The sequence below is a fragment of the Primulina tabacum genome, chromosome 18, assembly GCF_025594145.1.
Source record: "Primulina tabacum isolate GXHZ01 chromosome 18, ASM2559414v2, whole genome shotgun sequence".
In the NCBI taxonomy this organism is placed as follows: Eukaryota; Viridiplantae; Streptophyta; class Magnoliopsida; order Lamiales; family Gesneriaceae; genus Primulina; species Primulina tabacum.
In genome coordinates, this window is record NC_134567.1 from 25,128,967 (window position 1) to 25,148,544 (window position 19,578).

Here is a 19,578-nt window from a genome sequence, read left to right on the forward strand (position 1 = left end):
AAATAAAATTACCAAAATCGAAAAATAAATTAATACAATTGAAATTTGATAACATAAATAATCATATATCCTGTCTAAGTTTAGTCGTTATTAGTTAGTCGTACAAAAATTATGAAAATAGATAATTTTGCCCACTTTAAAAAACACATAATGGTACTAAATTTTAAATCTAATATGATAATATCCTCCTCATACTTAACTAATATATATTGTTTACATTATTAAATTTAAGTCACTAATTATACTACCAAGTCACAAAAAATGTTTACAATAATTAGACTTGCCAATAAAAAATTTCTAAAATATGCATAAAAAGAATTTAAAGAATATAAAAAAAAATGGAGTCAAAAAAAATATGACAGAGAGAAAATATAGGGCCCTACCGGATTCGAACCGGTGACCTATTGATCTGCAGTCAATTGCTCTACCACTGAGCTAAGGACCCTTTTGTCTTCTGTCGAACATAATATTATATATATTGTATTCTATTTTGTTCATAATTGTAAACCGTATAGCATTGTCAAATGAATATATTTACGGTCCAAGATTGTTGAAGAAGATAGATTACCATTCTGCACAAATCTTTTCATGCCTGAAATGGCATTAATGATTTTAATGAAAGTTTGAAGCAAATTTTCTAAAATATATATGTATGTATGTATTCCGGAATTACAAATTTTATTTTTTGCATCTACCGGACTTATTTGAGTCGTGATTAGTACAAGACGGATAAATAAACTTCGAGTTCCATGACTTGCATCATCATTGGCTTCGTGGAACGTGATTCAATGTCACAAATGTATGTACATACTGTACCTCCATCGGAAGTCTACTAGAGCTCGCCGGAACACCCAAAATTAAATTCACTCTTTGCCCAACAAACATTTTCTATGGTGAAGTGACAAACTGTATAAATCTTTAAGATACCAAGTGGTCGAGTATTCAGACTTCAAGGGGAGTTTTTGTTTTTAATCTTCAGATGTGTAAAGGTACTTTGTTTAAAAGATATTTTCTCCTTGTACAAGAAATATATGTACTCATTCTTTTATGTCTTGAGTCCTAAATTCATCAAAATTAAAGACAAAAGCAGAACCTGATCTCCTTCTCTCAACTATCTTCTTTATCAAAAGAATTTCTGATTCATCAGCTTCCTCCTTGTCTTCACTCTCCGAATCCTCATCCAACATCAACCTTCTCGACATCTGCCAATCCCAAGTCCGACCCACATCTTGAACGAAATCCTCTTGTCCTCCATCTTTTTCCACAGAAGCATCATGTTGTGAAACTTTATTTTCTTCATTAAATAGACCATAGATTAATTTTTGTACAGACGAATGCATTTCATGATCGCTGCCACAGCTACTAGCGGAGTTTTTCTCACCTCGTTCTTGCTTGTTATCTGTCGCCCTCACTAAAGTACCATTTGCCTCCTTGATTGAATCCAGGGAATTGCTAGAGATATTCCTAACCAATGATCCATCGGTCGAGTAGTGTCCACAATTGTTTATTGGGCTTTGGGGAGAGCATGAATATTCTGTTTCACTTAAAGAAAGTCTTCTTCCGGATACAATGCCTTGAGAGCCAAGAAGTTGAACTCTTCTTTCGCTGTTACTAAGAGCTATTTCTAGCTCCTTGATACGTGCTTCAAGCCTAGACTCTATCAACTTATGGAGGCGGAAACTCAGCTCCCGTGGTGAAACTGCGTAATTTGGAGGCTGAGAGTTATTGGTGGTTGTACCTGTAGATTCATCACCGGACTCAAATGCAGTATCTCGAGCTTCCATGTCCATCATTGCCTTTAAATCTCCTTGAGCAATATCTGGTTCGTAATCCGGATCAAGCTGGAAAATAAAGATGACGCTGAAGCATCTTAGGTATATAAAAATTTAATCAGAAACTAAACCTCCACAGCGACTGGGATGAAGCAAAAAGTAGCTATCTAACCAGTGTTCTCTGCAGAATTTGAGAGACTGCAGAATTATATTAGTTCCGAATAATTGAATTTCACATATTTTGAAATTTGAATGATCAAAGAAACAAAAGTATTATTCTCATAAAAAAAGAAAAAACAAAAGTATCATTAGCATCCATCAGGGATTCAGTTAACAAAGTGAATAGTACATGTTTAGGTGAATGCCAGGCAGTCGAGAGAACATTAAATTGAACATGCAGACTTAACAGATGGAAAAACATTTAGGCAAAAAAGATTGAAGATTAACTGAATTATACACCAGTTTCATGATGTTACCAGTTTCATGATGTTTATTGAAGTATTCAAATTCCAAAGGTAAAACTGTCTTACCTCCACAATATTAGATATGTTTTCAAGAGCAGATGCATTTATATTATGTTCGAGCATCTCCAGTTCAGCCTGAAGCTCTTCCTCAATTTTACACCTTAATTTGAGATTCTCAACAATATCATTGCTTGCCATAAAACTGTCAAATTTGGTCGATTCTTTTGCTTCCTTGTTAGGAGATGCAATTGGCTCCCTAACTGACGAAGGTGTATCATTTTTTTGAGGGGGTTGATGATAGCCTTCGTTCACAATCTCCTTCACAGTAATCATTTCTTTCATATTAAGTTCATCATGCAAATCTTGAACTAAATTCTGTCTCTGCATTAATTGCATTTTCATACCATCTACTTCTCTTTTACTGGCTGTTTTACCAGACAATATTCCAACACTCAATCCCATGATAAGGAGAAGCATTCCGTCAGATCCTGGTAACAGCGAAAAAAAAAAATAGTTCAAATGAGAAATTAATTAGGCCCAAAAATTCAAATCTATAGCTTTCTCCCAACCACCCTAAACTTTATATATCTGCAGTTTATTGCTAGACAAATAAAGTAGCTGAATCGACCATCGATTTCTTGAACATGCAATGAAGTCATGTTTCTTGATATACAATTAGTCCATTAATTTTTGTGAGAAAACAATATCACCACGCTCATCTCTCACCAGACCCCTGAAACAAATACTTAAGCAGAACTACTTTCCGAGGTAGTAAAAAATACAAGCAAGTCAACAGGCAAAAATAAGACAGCACCAATCATATCGGCAAGCCATGATACAACCTGTACAGACATTCATCTGAGTCTAGATTTGATTACATTACATGTCCAAACAGTTACTTCAAATGACAGGCATAAACTACAAAGTTAGCTTCACAACTCCTTAAAACATTTCATTGACAAAGAAAACCTTTAAGTAAATATTCAGAGGTCACCAGGACAACGCAGTTCAGATAATCAATATGTGCACGCTGCATACAAATCAAATGAGTACACACATCGAAATTTGTCAAAATAAGAGCAGACGGACAAACCTAATGAATCAAAGAGTCTATTAGGCACCTCATCAGCGGAACAATTCATTCGTGCAAGGCCAGAACTCCTTTTGGCCTTCCTTGGAAGCACAGCCGAATCAATATGTCCCATTGAATGAGACCTAAACATTGTACTCCTTACTTTTGAGCCAACAATATTTTCTCTCCTCCCCTCCTCCACTCCATCATCAAAAAGCGCCAAGGATGAAGCACTACTCGATCTGCTGGTCAATCCAGTTCCATCAGTAACCAGCAGTGGCCTCACTGTAGACACAGAAGGAAATATGCCAAACACATTTTGTTCAAATCCTTCACCATCTTTACTTAGCTCATAATCAAGGTCATTTTCTACAGAAATCAATGGCCTCGGAATATTCAAGCCACTCCTCCTACTTCTAACGAACTTCCCCCTTTTCAATCTAAAGGAATTTTTACTCTCGGCATCTTCAAATTCCGGAATTCTTTGTCCCGAAATGCCGGTACCACTAGAAGCTAAATCTTCATCATCTTGCACTCTGTTTTGCTCTAATCTGCGTAATGGGCAGGTATTATAACGTATCTGCTGCAGGATATTCATGGATTCTGATTGAACATTGCCTGGATACTTAAAAGCCGGCTCCAATAAACCTTCGTTTTTATCCACCGATAAATTTTGCAAGTTCTTGGCTATGTATCCAGCTCCAGCAGCGGCTGCAACTACCCACAAATCCATTGTTCCTCAACACAAAAATATCCCCCACAAAATGGATTTTTTCCAACTTCCCAGAAAAAATACATCGAACTTGACGGCCATTACAGTACTAGAGATCTTCAATTCATAGCAGAGCCCGCAAAAACAATGAAAATTATGCAGAAATCACACCCGACAACAAACTCGTGAAGTCAAAAACAGTTTATTATATTAACTGAATTGCTGAAGAATCTGTTTTCCCTGATTTGGCGGTGAATTCAACGACGAATGAACCCTGAAGTTTGAAAGGTTATCAGTAAAATTTATTTAATTCATGGTCTTGGTTGGAAGCGCGAATGTATTTATTTTCAAGTGAAAAATAAGCAATTGTTTTGATTTCGAGGGGCCACTGACCCGGCCATGGCTTGCAAGAGCCACCTGATTGTGGATAATGAATTTGAGACCCGAATTTAATGGCGACTCTCGAATTTTGTTCGCTTTCAAACATTTTCAATTACTATTTTTTAGTATTTTCAAGAAAATATGACCCCAAAACTTATATAAAAATATTTGATTTTTCCCTTGGAAGATCCCCCTATGTCCCTTTATGTCTTAAAATGTTTGTTATATAAAGATTTCGAGATTGATATTTCATTTCAAACTTTATATGATAGCTTCATATGATTGTACGTTATCGTTCGTCCTGAAAATAATAACTGTTGAAATCAATTTAACATTTTTAATTTGAAACTCTTTTTGTTGTCTATCGAACAAATTATTGAATCTATTTCTCCAATGAAATTGATTAGTTGGAAATATAGTCTCCATCGATGATACGTTGGAAAATATTTGGGATATAGTTAATGTTACATTCATATTTATATATTGCATGATAAATTACAAAAATATAATTGAATTCAATTATATATTTTTATTCTTTGATATAAAAAAAAAGTCATGTTTGTATCAATTTAAATGTAAATCTAACGTGACTCTGACACGGTTAATCTAGAACAAAAACAGATGATTGTGTACATGGTACACTGTTAAAAAAATTGAGTGGAGCATGCAGACTTTATGTTATTTTTGGCTGCAGAATGAGCCAACAAAACATTTAACTAAAAAACATAAAAAGACTTTATGACCAGTTATCAAATTTTATGTTTTTATGCAGGTAGCTGTGGGTTGTGGCTGCGGCATGACTCAGTCTCTACCATGACTGAAAAATACCATTCAAATAAATTTATTTATTTAAAAATAACAATTATTTTACCTTCAAAAAAGAAAAAGAAAATGTCTCATTGGAAAAAGGGGTATTCGTGGCTTCATAAAATTGCAACCAACAGTGCTTAATTGAAACTTTTGAGATCCACAACTTAAAAATGGTATTCCCAATTTTTTTTTCCCTCTGTTGCTCTTTCAGATTAGAAATGCAACATATCTTCAATGGATTCAACTTTCTAACCTAAACAACTCCGAGGAAAATTTGCATCTCTATAGACACGTCAATCAAGATGCAAGGGTTGTACTTGAGCAGCTATCGATACTGCAAGCCAAGATATCTCTATAATCCCGGGATATTCTAAAAAAGTCGTGAACCTTTCCATCGCTGCTTCTCTTGTACTCGAACAACAAGTTTGAATGGTCGAATGCCGTTAGTTTCACAAAGCCATAATCAGAATCCCTGAAAATACTCCAATTTGGTTGTAGAGTAGAGAAGCCGGTGAGACTGGCTCCTCCTCCTCCGGCAACAACATGTATCGTTCCATTCAAGCTACCTTGATAGTAGCGTTTTTCATTGCTTGTACAGTGATTCTACAGCAACAAAGAGAATAGCATAATGAGATAGTACATATTACAGCAACAATTTCTTGTTCTCCTATACATCTGACTATGTAGTGCATCGCTTGAAATATGACAACTGGACTATTGTAAATACTAAAAATATTGAGTTGCATAGTTACTATCAGCTATAGAAAAATACTCAGTTCTATATACTATATAGTCTATACATGTGTTCAAATAAGTTAACAGATGAGTTATTTGTAGTTTGGATGAGCTTTATTTCACAAAGTATGGCAAGTGTTTTTTCAAAATTTCAGCTTTTGCAAATCTTAATTCGTAATTTCAATTACTATTTACTCCAAAAATCTAGAATATGACTTTCCCATGCATGTATCGACCATCGGTTTTGATATTTGTGTAGTATTAACCAGTCAATCAAAGAGTTTCAAGATATACCTGATACGCAGGACAAGTCCTTTCATAACAGTGTGCATGCCCGTATATGGCTATATCAACTTTATACTTCTGCCAAAGCTTTTGAAGGTCGTCTCTCCCCATTGGTTCAGCAAAAGATCCTTCTTCTGCGTAAAACGCAGCGGAAGAATAACCAAGTACTCGATGAGCAAGAAAAATCAGCCAAGGCTGCTTCTGTCTATCTACGGACGCCAAACAATGCTCAATGAACTTATATTGTTCGGTACCCTCTCTCCAATCATGTTCTGTATCAGCAATGCAGAACCGAAACATGCCATAATCTGTGGAATACCTGCCATAGTGGAATGAAAAATTCCAAGTCTTACATTCTTCACTCTGAAATAAAACAATATCAAAGCATAAACTGAAAATTTTTATATATCCATCTATGCTCAGTTACAACATAACTCGAATAGTCTTGCAAGTCTGTCCTGATACATTATTGATCTATTTAAAGACAATACCATCATACCAGAACTTAGCTCGATTTTCAGCAGGAACATAAAACATAGTTTCAGCCAAGACCCCGCATTCTCCACCTGAATCATTGTTCTCGTAAAATGAACCTGATCCAGGCCAGTCTCGTTCATGGTTGCCACTGCAAGGATAACCATCATCACACACACAAGAAAAGAAGAAAATGATGATAATGCATAAAGATTTCTTTGAATGTTATAGTGCACCTGGCAATCATGTATGGTACTCTTGAAGCAATCGGCTCGACTTGAGAGGTGAACTGATCCCACTGTGAAAGATACCCATTGGCATAACAGATATCTCCAATATGAAACACAATGTCAAAATTCTTCAGGTCATCAATCAGTTGCTTGGTGGTGTTAAGGGAGGCACGTTGAAAATTATTATACTCATTGGAACCATCAGCCTCATCCTGTAGAGAAATAAAAAACGAAAATAACAGCAGCCATGTTGTTAGTACAATCAACTAAAAAAATAAAGGTACACGGTAAAAGAAAACTCTAGGAAGGTGTTGCACCTTGCCCAAATCACCAAAAATGATGACACGTTGTAAAGAGTTTTGACCAGGATAAGGAGCTGCTTTGAATTGACGCATATCACTCCACAAATAAGTACCATTTAACAATTTATGCCCCAATTTGTAAGTGTACCTGCATCATCAATGTTATGGTCGTTAATCGCAAAGCAAAATATAAAAGTACAATTCCGTCTTCTGAGAAAACCAATTGGAAAATATGGACACATATTTTGCTCCTAGGTCCGGACAATAGTCGGGACAGTTCCTCGCACTAATATCCAGTCCTTTATTAAATAAGATAGGATTTGACACTTTTTTGTTTGGAGTTGTTATGTTTCTGAAACTTGTTAGTATTCGAATAAGAAGTTTTAGCCTCATCCTCCAAACATTTGTAGTCTTTGAACTTTTTCTGTTCTACTGTTAGGGATACTCGCCAAACCCCTTTGCACAGGCGGTGCTAATTTTTTTTAAATAAAGTTAGGGTTTTAATGAACTTTTGCAGAATATAAGTATTCATGTTAATAGTAAACCACAGTTAATCGTATATAAACCAAATGATTTATTAACTATTTTTGTTTAAGCGAAGGCAAGAAAAAATTTGGAAAAACTGGGTATAAAGATTCAGCTGCACTGTGTACTTATGAACATTGCAAAAACTGAAAGCATGACATGAATCAAGTTTTTAAATAGAACGCACAATGAATTAGGCCATAAATCCTTCAGAAAACTGGTATGGATGAATCCAGGATCACGCCATCCAACAGTTCTTGCTGGTGCACCTACAAATTTGTACACGAGTGATAAATATTTATCATCATACTTAATATTACAAGACAATCACTGGTTGTTTTTTAGCAGCAAACTACTAGAATAAAAAATTTATATGGATTATAATCTATTCCTCCAAAATTTAACTTCTGTAGAGTTAACGCACCGCACATGCTGTTGCGATCAAAAGTCAGTGTAACTGCTAAAGAACGCATTTGTTCTCCTCCTTTTTTACCCCATTCAACAAGTGGCTCTGCTTCATCAGTACTATACCCGCTAGTCCAGGTTACAGTCATCTAAATACCAATTTAAAATTATTAATTTTACTAGAATTGTATATATTACAAATGAAGGTTAATCAACAAAAATATAAACTTACTTCATTCCATGTTTTTCCTTGGGCTAAACGTGGATAAAGGGGCACATTTGGATTAGCGAAAGCCGCTACATTTGATACTGCCACCAGCTTTGGCTGTTATAAAGTCAACACAGAGCCATAATAACAAGATTAAATATGACCAATCATTTCTCAGCACTCCGAATTTTCATTCTACCCTCCATTTCAAGAGTATTTATGGGTGCAAAACACAATAGAGTTTGCTATCAACGCCCTTGAATAAAAATAAAACAAACTACCATTATCTTAAATGTTTCAAGTTTGATGTCCATAACCGTTTGGTTCATGTGATGGAGTGATAAAAGATGTATGATATGGGTATATTAAGATATGGAAGACAAAAGGATATAAAACTCCATTATTGTAGAACTCGAGTCAAATGCTATTTGAAACAAAAATGTAGAAACAATCAATGTCTTATCATTCACATCAAACGGTGCCTAAGAAAACCACATCTAGCGGTTTCAAGGGAATTGAAAGTTAGAGGAAAACAAACTAATGAATATAATTTATTTTCTCCTTCGTATCCACGATGTCATGCAAATTTAGTGAAGCCGTCTACAAATATATTACCAAGTATAGATATATATTATAATTCATTGTTATTTCCACTCCAGTAAATGCTTTCAACTCAATAGTCTTAGCTGTAAATAGATGAAAGAACTCAGAATTGTCATGTTAATCACTAATTTAACTTATCTGCTAAAGATTTTCTTACATTATTGAGATACAAAGACTAAACCAAAAGAACTTAATAGATTCTGGAAGACCTACTTTGGATAAGCCACCAGAAAATAAAGCAAACGAGTAGTCTGATCTCTGATTTATCAGCTGGAGCTTCAGAGATCCTCTACCTGTATCCTTGTACTTAGGACTGCTGAAATTAGCAAATTGATACTGCATAGGAATTGAATAAAGATTATATCAATAGGCACACAACCTATATATATGCTAGTTATCTGACAAATTCCAGGTAACAGGTGACTGGACAAACCTTTACGGGCGCTGTACATAAATATGGAGGGCCAACTCTGGTATTTTCTGCAATGCAGATTGACGAGCTGACAAGAACACATAAAAATTCTGTAAATAAGGATTACCATATACCATTTTATGTTAAATACTCATAATGGACAAAATTCTCACATGACAAAGTTGGATCCTTGGAGGAGTGGAGCTTAAGAAAATTGAAAAAGGTGAATTCGTGAAATTAATCCGTGTACATTGATACATTTATTGTACCTGAAATTAGCCGGAGAAAACACTCCGATCCAATCATCTATCGATGGGTTTGGGCTGCTATATTTTAAAGTAACCAATTCATCATTTTGCCCCTAAAACAGAGAGGAAATAATTAAACTTGGAGAGAAGTTTATAGTGGTACAGGTTTCATGTCAATTTAACAATAACATAACACATGGCAGGATCAAATCTCTTACGCACACTGTTAAAAGAATGTATTATGTAGCCAAGACTTACGTTGGCTCCAAGAACTGATGGAGAGCATCTAATATAAGCCGAATCTTCTAAAGCAATAACAGCATTTTCAATAGAAATTCGTGAAAGAGGCTGAACCCCGTGTGACATAGCCCCTTCAAAACTCGACAGAACCCACAAAACCACCACAAAATTCCTGAAAAGTGGCATTGCACAAGACCTCCGGTCTGAAAATAATGCAACAAAGAAAGAATTCAGAATAAGTTCGTGAAAATGTCATCCCCAATCTTGAACACACCGAAAAGGCACCTTCAACAAAATAAACATATTGTTTAAAAACAATAAATAAACATATCAAAAACAAAAAGGGATCAGCAGAAATCTTGATTTGCATACTCTAAGCACCGTGAGTTTTTTATCCTACCGATCAAAAAAGCATTGGCAAATAACGGCAGAAGCTAAAGGCTTAAAAATTCAATGCAACGCCCTAAACGAAACTTGGGAGCAGTACAAATAATCTTGAATCTGATAAAGTTGCCATATCAAGGATTAACAACCGATAATATTTTTAAATGTGTGGCAAAATGCGGGATACGCGAGCTAAGCCCACCAGGGCGGTGGCAATCTTCAAAGTTCACACATAATCACTCTAAAAAAATGGAACTTCCAAGCTAATCATTCCACTGCCACTACAGATGCGGGGTCACTGACTGCTAAATGCAGGAAAAAAAAAAAGCATAAAATTTGGACCTCGATGCACCAAAAAAGTAATCGGCAGAGTCAATTATTCTACAAGATTATAGCAGACTTTGTAACAATTTCACAAGCCCACAAAATTTCCTTGGAGCTTCCGAAGAGCACACGCCGATTGTAACAATCAAGAATCAAGAAAAACGAATCAAATAATATCCAAAAAAGGAAATAGCATAGATTGAGCCCAAGTATGGGTACCCTTTTGCTGTAAGCACCGAATTTACGCGCACTGATTAGTCCGTGCTAGGCCAAACGTTTTTTCTAATTTTTTTTATTAATATATGTTTATTAAATTTTGTATTCTTGTAGTTTATTAAGACATCTTAAATATTTATTAAATAAAAATTAAAAAAAAATTTAAAAAAATATATTTTGGCCTTTTTCAATAATATTCTAAATATATATATTTGAGACCATAAAAATATATATTTTTATTCATTTTTGTTATGTTGAATGTATTTGACATTTATTTTTCTTATATATTATAATTTTTATATTTGATAAGTATAAGAAGTTGAATACATAACATCTTATTTTAAATCATTATATTCTATTTTACTTTATATATAAAATATATCGATAAAAGGGAATGTAGCTAAGAAAACAAAAAAATTATTAAAACAGGGAAGAAGACTCGCTAACGTCAGAATATTAGAATATTCCCGATTTTAAACTTTAGTTGACTGTGTCCCCAAAATTTCTACCAAGATGCCTTTGGGTTTCACACCACAATAAATTGTTATAAAAAAAATTTATAGACTATATTTTATGAAAATGAATCTGATCAGATATCTTTAAAAAAAATGACTTCCTAAAATGTATTTAATATATACCGCAGAACCTGATCGAAGCCTTGATACCACCACCAAGTGTATATCACTCACAGTTGTTTAATTCTTTTTCTTTTTTTTTTTTTTGAAATGATTTAATTCTTTTTCTTAACCATCATAATGTTCACAATGATGCTAATATTAAAATTGACCAAAATATTTGGTACGATAACTATGCTGTCCATGATTATAACATATATCTATATATATATATATATATATATATATTATAATGACACGAATATGGCCTTGATTGCAGATTATGGAATATTACACTTTTGTGTAGATTAAAAAAATAAAAATTGTGGGCATATTCCAATTGCTGGAATAGCTCAGTTGGTTAGAGCGTGTGGCTGTTAACCACAAGGTCGGAGGTTCAAGCCCTCCTTCTAGCGCGGTGCGGTCTTTTCTTCATTTTTTGTTTTTCCTCTTTGCTTTAAATTTTCCTATAGTTTTCATTTGAAAAATAAATTCAAAATTAAAATTTATTATGAAAGTCTCCGTGGAACACATGCCTTTCAATTTTAAACAAGGATTAATTTTTCTACAAGGTAAATAAAACATTTTAATCTCATCAAATTTTATGAACGGACATCTAAAAAAGGTACTCATAAAATCCATATTACTTTTAAGAGTTACAGCAATAACCCGAGCACTGTTGCCGTCCAATATTTGATTCAAGTTTTACAAATAATTGATATCATATATCATTATCTTATCTAAATATATTGATTTATCGTCGTATCCATGATTTGGAAAAATAAAAGGAGGGGCATTCCGAGAATTGAACTCGGGACCTCTCGCACCCTAAGCGAGAATCATACCACTAGACCAAATGCCCAGTTGATTTTATAACTGTTTGAATTTATTTATTTATTATAAACACTAAATCAGTCGATTTGCACAAATCCTCGGTCATGGTCTAAATTTAAACTGTTTGCTGTATCAAATGAAATAAAAATGTAATTATGAAAATCCAAAAGAAAAATAAGATAAATTTTAATTTTTTATTTTAACTAGGCTCGTACACAAATTTTAAAAGTAAAATTTTATTTTGTATGCAACAATGGTAGAGACGAATAAATAAGGTGTAATTAAACAATTTACCGCAAAATAATAATAATAATAATAATAATAAAACGCTAAAAGTCAGGCTTTTAGCTTTCCATAGAGGAAAAGTTGCGAAGATGGACACATGTAATAATTTTGTTGTTAGATAATATATAGTAAACTTATGCAAAAAGGGGTTTTCCCCATTTTTTTAATTAAACAAATATCGGGTCTTCATATTATAGGTATAAACGAATCGAATCGAATATGATAAAAATTTTAATGTTTAAATTATATATATTCGAGCTCAAGTTGGTTTGAAAGCTCAAATTATTTAAAAAATTTTGCTCAACTTCAACTCAAATTAAAACTACAGTATGAGTTTGACTCAAAATATTCAAATATGTTAGTGAATTATTCAAATTATTGCTTAAAAATAAATAATCAAAATATATTTATTAACTATTACCTTCGTCCCAATTATATAGATTTACTAGGAATGTACACGTGTGATGCACGTAGGTGACTAATAATGAAAAATATAATCACGAGAATTAGATAATGTTTAAAGTCGTTTGAATAACATCATGTTTATAAGTATTTATCAATTTAAATATATCAAAACACAATACATAAAAATAAATCATGACAATAAATCATATATATTTACTTATTTATATGACATTTTTCAATCCGCGACATAATACAGCTCTCTTAAATGATAAATCAACAAAAATATTTTTCATTCAAAATGGAGAAAACAATAAAAATAAAATTAACAGAATAGTGAATTTTACCAAAATCAAAACTAAAATTTACTTAAATAGAGTACACATAGATAATGACAATGAATCACAAAAATTAACTAAGAAATGTAAATAAATAATTTTTTTACATAAAGTTCAGAAAATAAAGAAGAATGTGAATTAATGTCCAAATCTATCTAAGATGGACAATGAATCACAAAAAATCGTTAAAAAGACATATTAATTTAATTGGCTAACTTAAATGAACAAGGAAATGTAAAAAACTAATTTTTTTGGCATAAAATTTAAGAAATAAAGAGGAATGTGTATTAATGTCCAAATTTATTTAAGATGGACAATGAATTACAAAAAACCCTTAAGATAACCTAATAATTTAATTGGTCAATTTAAATGAACAAGGACATATAAGGAAATTCACAATTGAAGTGTAACTTAAATAGAGTAGTACACATAGACAATGGACAATGAATCACAAAAATTGACTAAGAAATGTAAATAAATAAATTTTTTACATAAAGTTCAGAAAATAAAGAAGAATGTGAATTAATGTCCAAATCTATCTAAGATGGACAATGAATCACAAAAAATCGTTAAAAAGACATATTAATTTAATTGGCTAACTTAAATGAACAAGGAAATGTAAAAAACTAATTTTTTTGGCATAAAATTTAAGAAATAAAGATGAATGTGTATTAATGTCCAAATTTATTTAAGATGGACAATGAATTACAAAAAACCCTTAAGATAACCTAATAATTTAATTGGTCAATTTAAATGAACAAGGACATATAAGGAAATTCACAATTGAAGTGTAACTTAAATAGAGTAGTACACATAGACAATGGACAATGAATCACAAAAATTGACTAAGAAATGTAAATAAATAAATTTTTTACATAAAATTTAGAAAATAAAAAAGAATGTGAATTAATGTCCAAATCTATTTAAGATGGACAATGAATCACAAAAAAACCCTTAAAAAGACATATTAATTTAATTTGCTAACTTAAATGAACAAGGAAATGTAAAAAAATAATTTTTTGGCATAAAATTTAAGAAATAAAGATGAATGTGTATTAATGTATATATTCATTTAAGATGGACAATGAATTACAAAAAAAAAAAACCCTTATGATAACCTAATAATTTAATTGGCCAACTTAAATGAACAAGGACATATAAGAAAATTCACAATTGAAAGTGATATATTTATATGTACGTTAGATTTCTTTTTCAAACAAACTAAGAAACTAATTCAAAACATCGATTATACAAACAACTTTCTAATTTTTTCTTTATTTAACGAGTGTTTATATAAATGAGTAGGTCTCTTGTGAGACGGTCTTACGAATCTTTATTTGTGAGACAGGATCAACCCTACCGATATTCACAATAAAAAGTAATACTCTTAGCATAAAAATTAATAATTTTTATGGATGACCCAAATAAGAGATCTATATCACAAAATACGACCCGTGAGACTGTCTCACACAAGTTTTTGCCTATATAAATAGCTTGCTATATTTTCAATAGGTAGTTAATTACAAAACCTCAAATTAAATAAGGAATGTACAAGAAAATAATAGAAGAAATTTTGCACATATTGTAAACAAATGAAAAATGAAAGGTGACCTATGATCTATCCGAGCGAGACGAAATGAATGTATAATTATATAAAATCAATAAATAATTAAAACTCGTGATCGATTCATGAACTATCAAATAAAATGCGTTGGGATTCGAAAAAAGTTCGATAATTTCAAATACATATCAAATATTTTTTAGGTCGACACAAAAGAACTCGTGAACCGACTTGATTCGTTTTCATCTTTAATCCGAAGCAACGAACTACCTAAATAATAACAAAAATAAATAATGACGAAAAGGGCTCCCTGGTTAGGTATACCGCACCAAGTCTAATTAGGCCAAATGTCACTATATGCTATTTAATTGATAGCACTAGCCAGAGCCACTATGGACCACTTCAGCACATGAGAGTTGGACACAAAAGCATGAATCTTTGTCATGTGGTCGCAATTTTCATTAAATTATTATTTCAAATAATAATAATAATAATAATAATAATAACCAATGAAAAGGTGTATAATTTCTCATCTCATTTTTCTCCAAAGGGGGGGAAGAATATAACAACGAAGGCAAGTGGAATTGTGTATCGATCAAAATAAATAAAATAAAAACAATTCCTTATAAGCCATGATCCCTTCAAATCCTTTGCCATAGCAAGCCATAAATCAAGAAATCTACCGAGAAACAGGCAAGTATAGATGTAGCAACGCTTCGAGATAATAATGTAACATCAGAACCATTGTCAAAACCGCTTGGAGGTACAAACGAGCCTGGTGGGGAGAATGAGCCAGAACCTGGTGGGGAGAATGAGCCAGAACCTGGTGGGGAGAATGAGCCAGAACCCGGTGGGGCGTTTGGAGGTGTTCCTCCGGGGCTGAATGGTGGAGCTGTGCTGTTTCCATTACTACATTATAATAATCGAACAAAAAGCAAGATTTATTGTAGGTAAATAACAAGAACCTGTTGTTGTAAAAGAGCTATAGCCAAAAGACTAAAACCAAATAGCATGTCTAAGAAAGCTAAAATGGTGGCATAACTTTCTTATTTGCTTACCATGAGAAAGACCTAAATCGATATAAGTATACTAAATGAACAATGGATCAGGTCATAAGTTTAGTTTTCGAGTTAATATGGTAGCTGAATCAGAATCTGCATCAGAATTTCGGATGCAGCAATAATGGTGATTAAAAAAAAAAGAAGACAAATGAATAAAAGTTCATGCATCAACATCATGACAGCTCATATGAAATCAAGCAGATGCATTAGGGGTTGTATTGGAAGCATATGAAGGTGAAATATTAACTTACACCGAAAACCAATCTACCGGCCTTTTTTTTATTCCAGGAAAGAATCTTAGAAGATTTTAAACAAGTTAACAGACTAGCAGAAGCCATCACCTAATGCAATATACAAATCATAGCAACTTATTTTATTAGCAATAACCATCAGAAGTATCCAAGAGTTTTCACACTATCAGTACACTAAGTTTTGAGCTTCTTTCACTTTACCTAAAGGGAACTTTGAAAGAGCTTAAAATCTATCCTTTTTTCCTAATTTAATATACTTATTTTGGTAAATAAGTAAGAAAAAGACTGTATTATTCTATTTTTCCTGGGTAAAATTGCATTTTTGCTTGAGGAGAGGCGAGACAATCCACTGTTCGTCCGTCCACTGAGTTTGCCCCGTATCATGTTCATAAGTTATAAATGAAATGAGTTCTCCCGACAGGCAGTTCATATATATATTTGCCAAACTCCCTAACACTTTTATCAGATATTAATATTCAAAATATGATCCAAAGTTTCTAGAAGAGAATGAGAAAACGAGACCTGGGACTAGATTGATACACACATCCTGAAGCTAAATCTGCAAATTATCAACAAAAAATAGAGCAAAACAAACGAACAATGTTTAGTCCTATTTAAAGGATGAAACAATAAAAAGCTTCTATATTTTTTATGATTAATTGTTTTGAGTCTTACTAGAAGGAGGAGTTGGAGAGACCGTGGCACTGCCCTTAAAATCACAGCTCCCATTTATTTGCCCCTTTCTCTGATAATAACTGTTCACTGCATAATTACAGTGATCTCTGATTGTGTTTGGGAGAAAACAAGCTCCATTTGGGAGGATTGCTGAACAATCAGCTCCATTTCCACAAGCATAATCTATGTTTTGCTGAAGAACTGTGTTGCTGGATCCAGTATTACATAGGCAATAAGTTGCATCTGTAAATCAAAGATCAAGATAAATGGACAAAAAAAATCAGGTCAGAACAATAGTATCCCTTTTCTAGATTATGAAATTATAGTTAAAGCCCAAGACATAGAAAATGCTTGAAAATGGAAAAAAGATCACATCTTCGCAAACACTTTATTAGTTGCCCCTGATCAAGAAAGGGAAGAATCGGAACTTTCTATTTTCTTTTACCTTTTCATATAATAGTTTATTCTAACTTCTAATATAGCATAATAGAACAGTACCATAGATATATAATATCAAATACATATCGGACCTCCCAAAGAAAACATTGAACTCAAGAATTCGAAAGCCAAGAGCTTCACCTGAAAAACCAACCATGGCTAAAAGAAGCAATAAACACACCACATAAACAGCCATATCCTCCAAGACCCTTAAAAAAAACCTTAATTTTCACTCCAAGATGGATAAATTTGATCCAAGATAGAGAAGATACAGGTTTGAAATAAAGAGTGGAGTAGCGGGGAAACGGAGATTCTTGACAGGAGGAAGCTGAGAAGGAAAAGTGTCCCTAATGGTGACTTTTCTATCTGTCCCAATTTTGACATTTTTTTTTGTGGTCAGTTAATTAATTGAAACGTGTTTGAGGAATCCAAGGCCAAAAAGTCTTTCGTCATCAATTCGGAACTGTTTTATACTATGTTATGAACTTGCCTGTCTGCGTGTGTGTGGGCTTTCTATTCAAACGGTTGTGATCTTGGGGGAATAAAAAATGCATGTAGCCCTGAGCAAATTTTTAGTTGAAATCATCTGCCTTTATAATTGAAAATTTGGTCAAATGACCTTCTATTTTTTCAAGAAAAAAAAAATTATATTAGAAAGGCAAAAACGTGAGATAAGTTTCCTTTTCCTCCCTCTCACCATCGATCGTCTCCTCTTCTTCTTTTTTCTTCCTTCATGGATTGAACTAGATTTTGTTGGAACAAAAAGCCGCACTGTAAGGTCCGAGATTTTATTTACAGTAATCTGAGATTAATCTGAAATGATTTGGCAATAATTAATACGAATTATGGGTAAGTGAGAGGTGGTTAAAGACGGAACAGATCAGACCGAGACAGACGAGAAAAGACACGAATTAGGTGCGAGGGATGTGCGCACTCGCGCACATGCGCGACGTGATGTGCGAGCTGTGCGCGAGTTGGGCAGAAGATCCCGCGCATATGCGCGGAGTGATGGCGCGCATATGCGCGAGCTGTAGTATGTTTTGTCCAGAGAACCTCGCGCATATGCGCCGAGGTGAGGCGCGCATAAGCGCGAGAGATGCCGAGACACACGCGCCGAGAAATGGTGTCTCGCGCATATGCGCCGAGTGATGTCGCGCATATGCGCGAGACGTGTTGCATGTAGGATGAGCCATTTGCTTTACATGCGTGAATGTGTGTGTATATATATATATACAATGCAATTCCCTTCAGAATTTGGCAAGAAAAGCGAGAAAAGGGTCAGGGGAAAGTGATAGAAAATCCTTACGCCTTTTGTGAGAAATTCGTCCTTCCGATTTTAAATCCGACTTCAGTACTGTGTTCCTATCGACGTAGGCTACAACTGGACGTAAGTTTTACTACGTTTTGATATGTTTTGAAATTATGATGTTGTCAGAATTGAATGGAATTCATATATGATGTTCTTGATAGGTTAGACATCATAGAATCGAAGTCAGATTAAGAAACAGACTGATTATGGAATTGTTATGAATTTCGGAGTTGATTTGATTGAGGTTTGATATAAGATTTGTTATTATCAGATTGGATATGGACAGAGTTGACTTCGATACTTCGTCTTCGTCGGACAGAGAAGATAAATGTATAAATTAATGTTGAGTTGGGATTGCACAACTCGAGTGAGGTTTGGCTCGAGTTTCCCTAAATCACATACTTTACCTTATTGTATTGATTTGATTGATATACTTGTTCTCTTGATTGATAGACAGCAGGTATTAGACGAGTAATCTTGTGACAGAAGTGCCTGATAGTGGTGGGATCGCCACGGGCACATTGCACAATGTCACAAGATAGTGTATTGGCGATTGTGTCAAAGTCTGTCACCGGATGTTTGGCTATCGATGTGGATAGAATTATAACTTCTTCTATTACTGAAGATTGATATTATATCGATGTGGATAGAATTGGAGCTTCTTCTATTACTGGTGATCGGTACCGTATCGATGTGGATAGAATCATAACTTCTTCTATTACTCATGGTCGATATCATATCGATGTGGATAGAATCGGAGTTCTTTCTATTACTGGTGATCGATACTATACCGATGTGGATAGAATACGAGCTTCTTCTATTACTGGTGATCGATACCATATCGATGTGGATAGAATTGGTATTTCTTCTACTACTGGTGATCGATACGCTATCGACATGGATAGAACTGGAGTCTTTTCTATTACTGTTGGTCGATATGGGAATGCTAACTTCTGGAAACCGGGATCCCTAGACTAGGATTGAGTCTAGTCTTAAATGTGGAGTCAT

General features: G+C 33.6%; 3 protein-coding genes and 3 non-coding genes across 14 annotated transcripts; 1 reads left to right on the top strand and 5 right to left on the bottom strand.

The window, feature by feature from the left end:
* Window positions 1-373: 373 nt before the first annotated feature.
* On the bottom strand, window positions 374-445 carry TRNAC-GCA (transfer RNA cysteine (anticodon GCA)). Its single transcript has one exon. It is a non-coding gene; the product is annotated as a tRNA-Cys (tRNA).
* Window positions 446-743: 298 nt separating this feature from the next.
* On the bottom strand, window positions 744-4,353 carry LOC142533254 (uncharacterized). 2 transcript variants are annotated; one of them, XM_075639945.1, is made up of 4 exons: window positions 3,330-4,353; window positions 2,303-2,724; window positions 1,382-1,841; window positions 744-1,294 (listed from the first exon to the last, which is right to left on the bottom strand). In XM_075639945.1, exons 1-4 carry the CDS (start codon window positions 4,039-4,041, stop codon window positions 1,038-1,040), a joined length of 1,851 nt encoding a protein of 616 aa, XP_075496060.1. In that variant the 5' UTR covers window positions 4,042-4,353; the 3' UTR covers window positions 744-1,037. The 2 variants fall into 2 exon arrangements, with proteins under 2 accessions (XP_075496060.1, XP_075496059.1); XM_075639944.1 differs by having other exon boundaries at window positions 746-1,841.
* A 927-nt stretch (window positions 4,354-5,280) lies between these two features.
* LOC142533197 (putative inactive purple acid phosphatase 1) lies at window positions 5,281-10,878 on the bottom strand. 7 transcript variants are annotated; one of them, XM_075639880.1, is made up of 13 exons: window positions 10,663-10,796; window positions 9,897-10,074; window positions 9,660-9,751; window positions 9,412-9,478; window positions 9,192-9,314; window positions 8,400-8,492; window positions 8,187-8,316; window positions 7,950-8,031; window positions 7,253-7,385; window positions 6,942-7,147; window positions 6,731-6,856; window positions 6,241-6,550; window positions 5,281-5,814 (listed from the first exon to the last, which is right to left on the bottom strand). In XM_075639880.1, exons 2-13 carry the CDS (start codon window positions 10,062-10,064, stop codon window positions 5,509-5,511), a joined length of 1,836 nt encoding a protein of 611 aa, XP_075495995.1. In that variant the 5' UTR covers window positions 10,065-10,074; window positions 10,663-10,796; the 3' UTR covers window positions 5,281-5,508. The 7 variants fall into 7 exon arrangements, with proteins under 7 accessions (XP_075495995.1, XP_075495994.1, XP_075495993.1 ...); XM_075639879.1 differs by having other exon boundaries at window positions 9,897-10,081; window positions 10,671-10,791; XM_075639878.1 differs by lacking the exon at window positions 10,663-10,796 and adding an exon at window positions 10,412-10,432 and having other exon boundaries at window positions 9,897-10,081.
* Window positions 10,879-11,758: 880 nt separating this feature from the next.
* On the top strand, window positions 11,759-11,832 carry TRNAN-GUU (transfer RNA asparagine (anticodon GUU)). Its single transcript has one exon. It is a non-coding gene; the product is annotated as a tRNA-Asn (tRNA).
* Window positions 11,833-12,206: 374 nt separating this feature from the next.
* TRNAP-AGG (transfer RNA proline (anticodon AGG)) lies at window positions 12,207-12,278 on the bottom strand. Its single transcript has one exon. It is a non-coding gene; the product is annotated as a tRNA-Pro (tRNA).
* A 3,133-nt stretch (window positions 12,279-15,411) lies between these two features.
* Window positions 15,412-17,666, bottom strand: LOC142533541 (PLASMODESMATA CALLOSE-BINDING PROTEIN 1-like). 2 transcript variants are annotated; one of them, XM_075640352.1, is made up of 5 exons: window positions 17,403-17,666; window positions 16,824-17,066; window positions 16,671-16,707; window positions 15,660-15,745; window positions 15,412-15,611 (listed from the first exon to the last, which is right to left on the bottom strand). In XM_075640352.1, the coding sequence occupies exons 1-5, from the start codon at window positions 17,455-17,457 to the stop codon at window positions 15,478-15,480; spliced, it is 555 nt and encodes a 184-aa protein (XP_075496467.1). In that variant the 5' UTR covers window positions 17,458-17,666; the 3' UTR covers window positions 15,412-15,477. The 2 variants fall into 2 exon arrangements, with proteins under 2 accessions (XP_075496467.1, XP_075496466.1); XM_075640351.1 differs by having other exon boundaries at window positions 15,412-15,745.
* Window positions 17,667-19,578: the final 1,912 nt, after the last annotated feature.

Excerpts from the sequence above, each read along its gene's own strand:
- LOC142533254 (XM_075639944.1), bottom strand. The coding sequence starts at position 4,041 with ATGGATTTGTGGGTAGTTGCAGCCGCTGCTGGAGCTGGATACATAGCC. Across the intron at positions 2,725-3,329 it reads TAGACTCTTTGATTCATTAG|GATCTGACGGAATGCTTCTC; the intron begins GTTTGTCCGTCT and ends CGCTGTTACCAG. Across the intron at positions 1,842-2,302 it reads ACATATCTAATATTGTGGAG|CTTGATCCGGATTACGAACC; the intron begins GTAAGACAGTTT and ends TTTATTTTCCAG.
- LOC142533197 (XM_075639880.1), bottom strand. The coding sequence starts at position 10,064 with ATGCCACTTTTCAGGAATTTTGTGGTGGTTTTGTGGGTTCTGTCGAGT. Across the intron at positions 9,315-9,411 it reads TATGTACAGCGCCCGTAAAG|TATCAATTTGCTAATTTCAG; the intron begins GTTTGTCCAGTC and ends ATTCCTATGCAG. Across the intron at positions 8,317-8,399 it reads AAGGAAAAACATGGAATGAA|ATGACTGTAACCTGGACTAG; the intron begins GTAAGTTTATAT and ends ATTGGTATTTAG.
- LOC142533541 (XM_075640351.1), bottom strand. The coding sequence starts at position 17,457 with ATGGCTGTTTATGTGGTGTGTTTATTGCTTCTTTTAGCCATGGTTGGT. Across the intron at positions 17,067-17,402 it reads AGCCATGGTTGGTTTTTCAG|ATGCAACTTATTGCCTATGT; the intron begins GTGAAGCTCTTG and ends TTTGATTTACAG. Across the intron at positions 16,708-16,823 it reads CTCTCCAACTCCTCCTTCTA|ATTTAGCTTCAGGATGTGTG; the intron begins GTAAGACTCAAA and ends GATAATTTGCAG.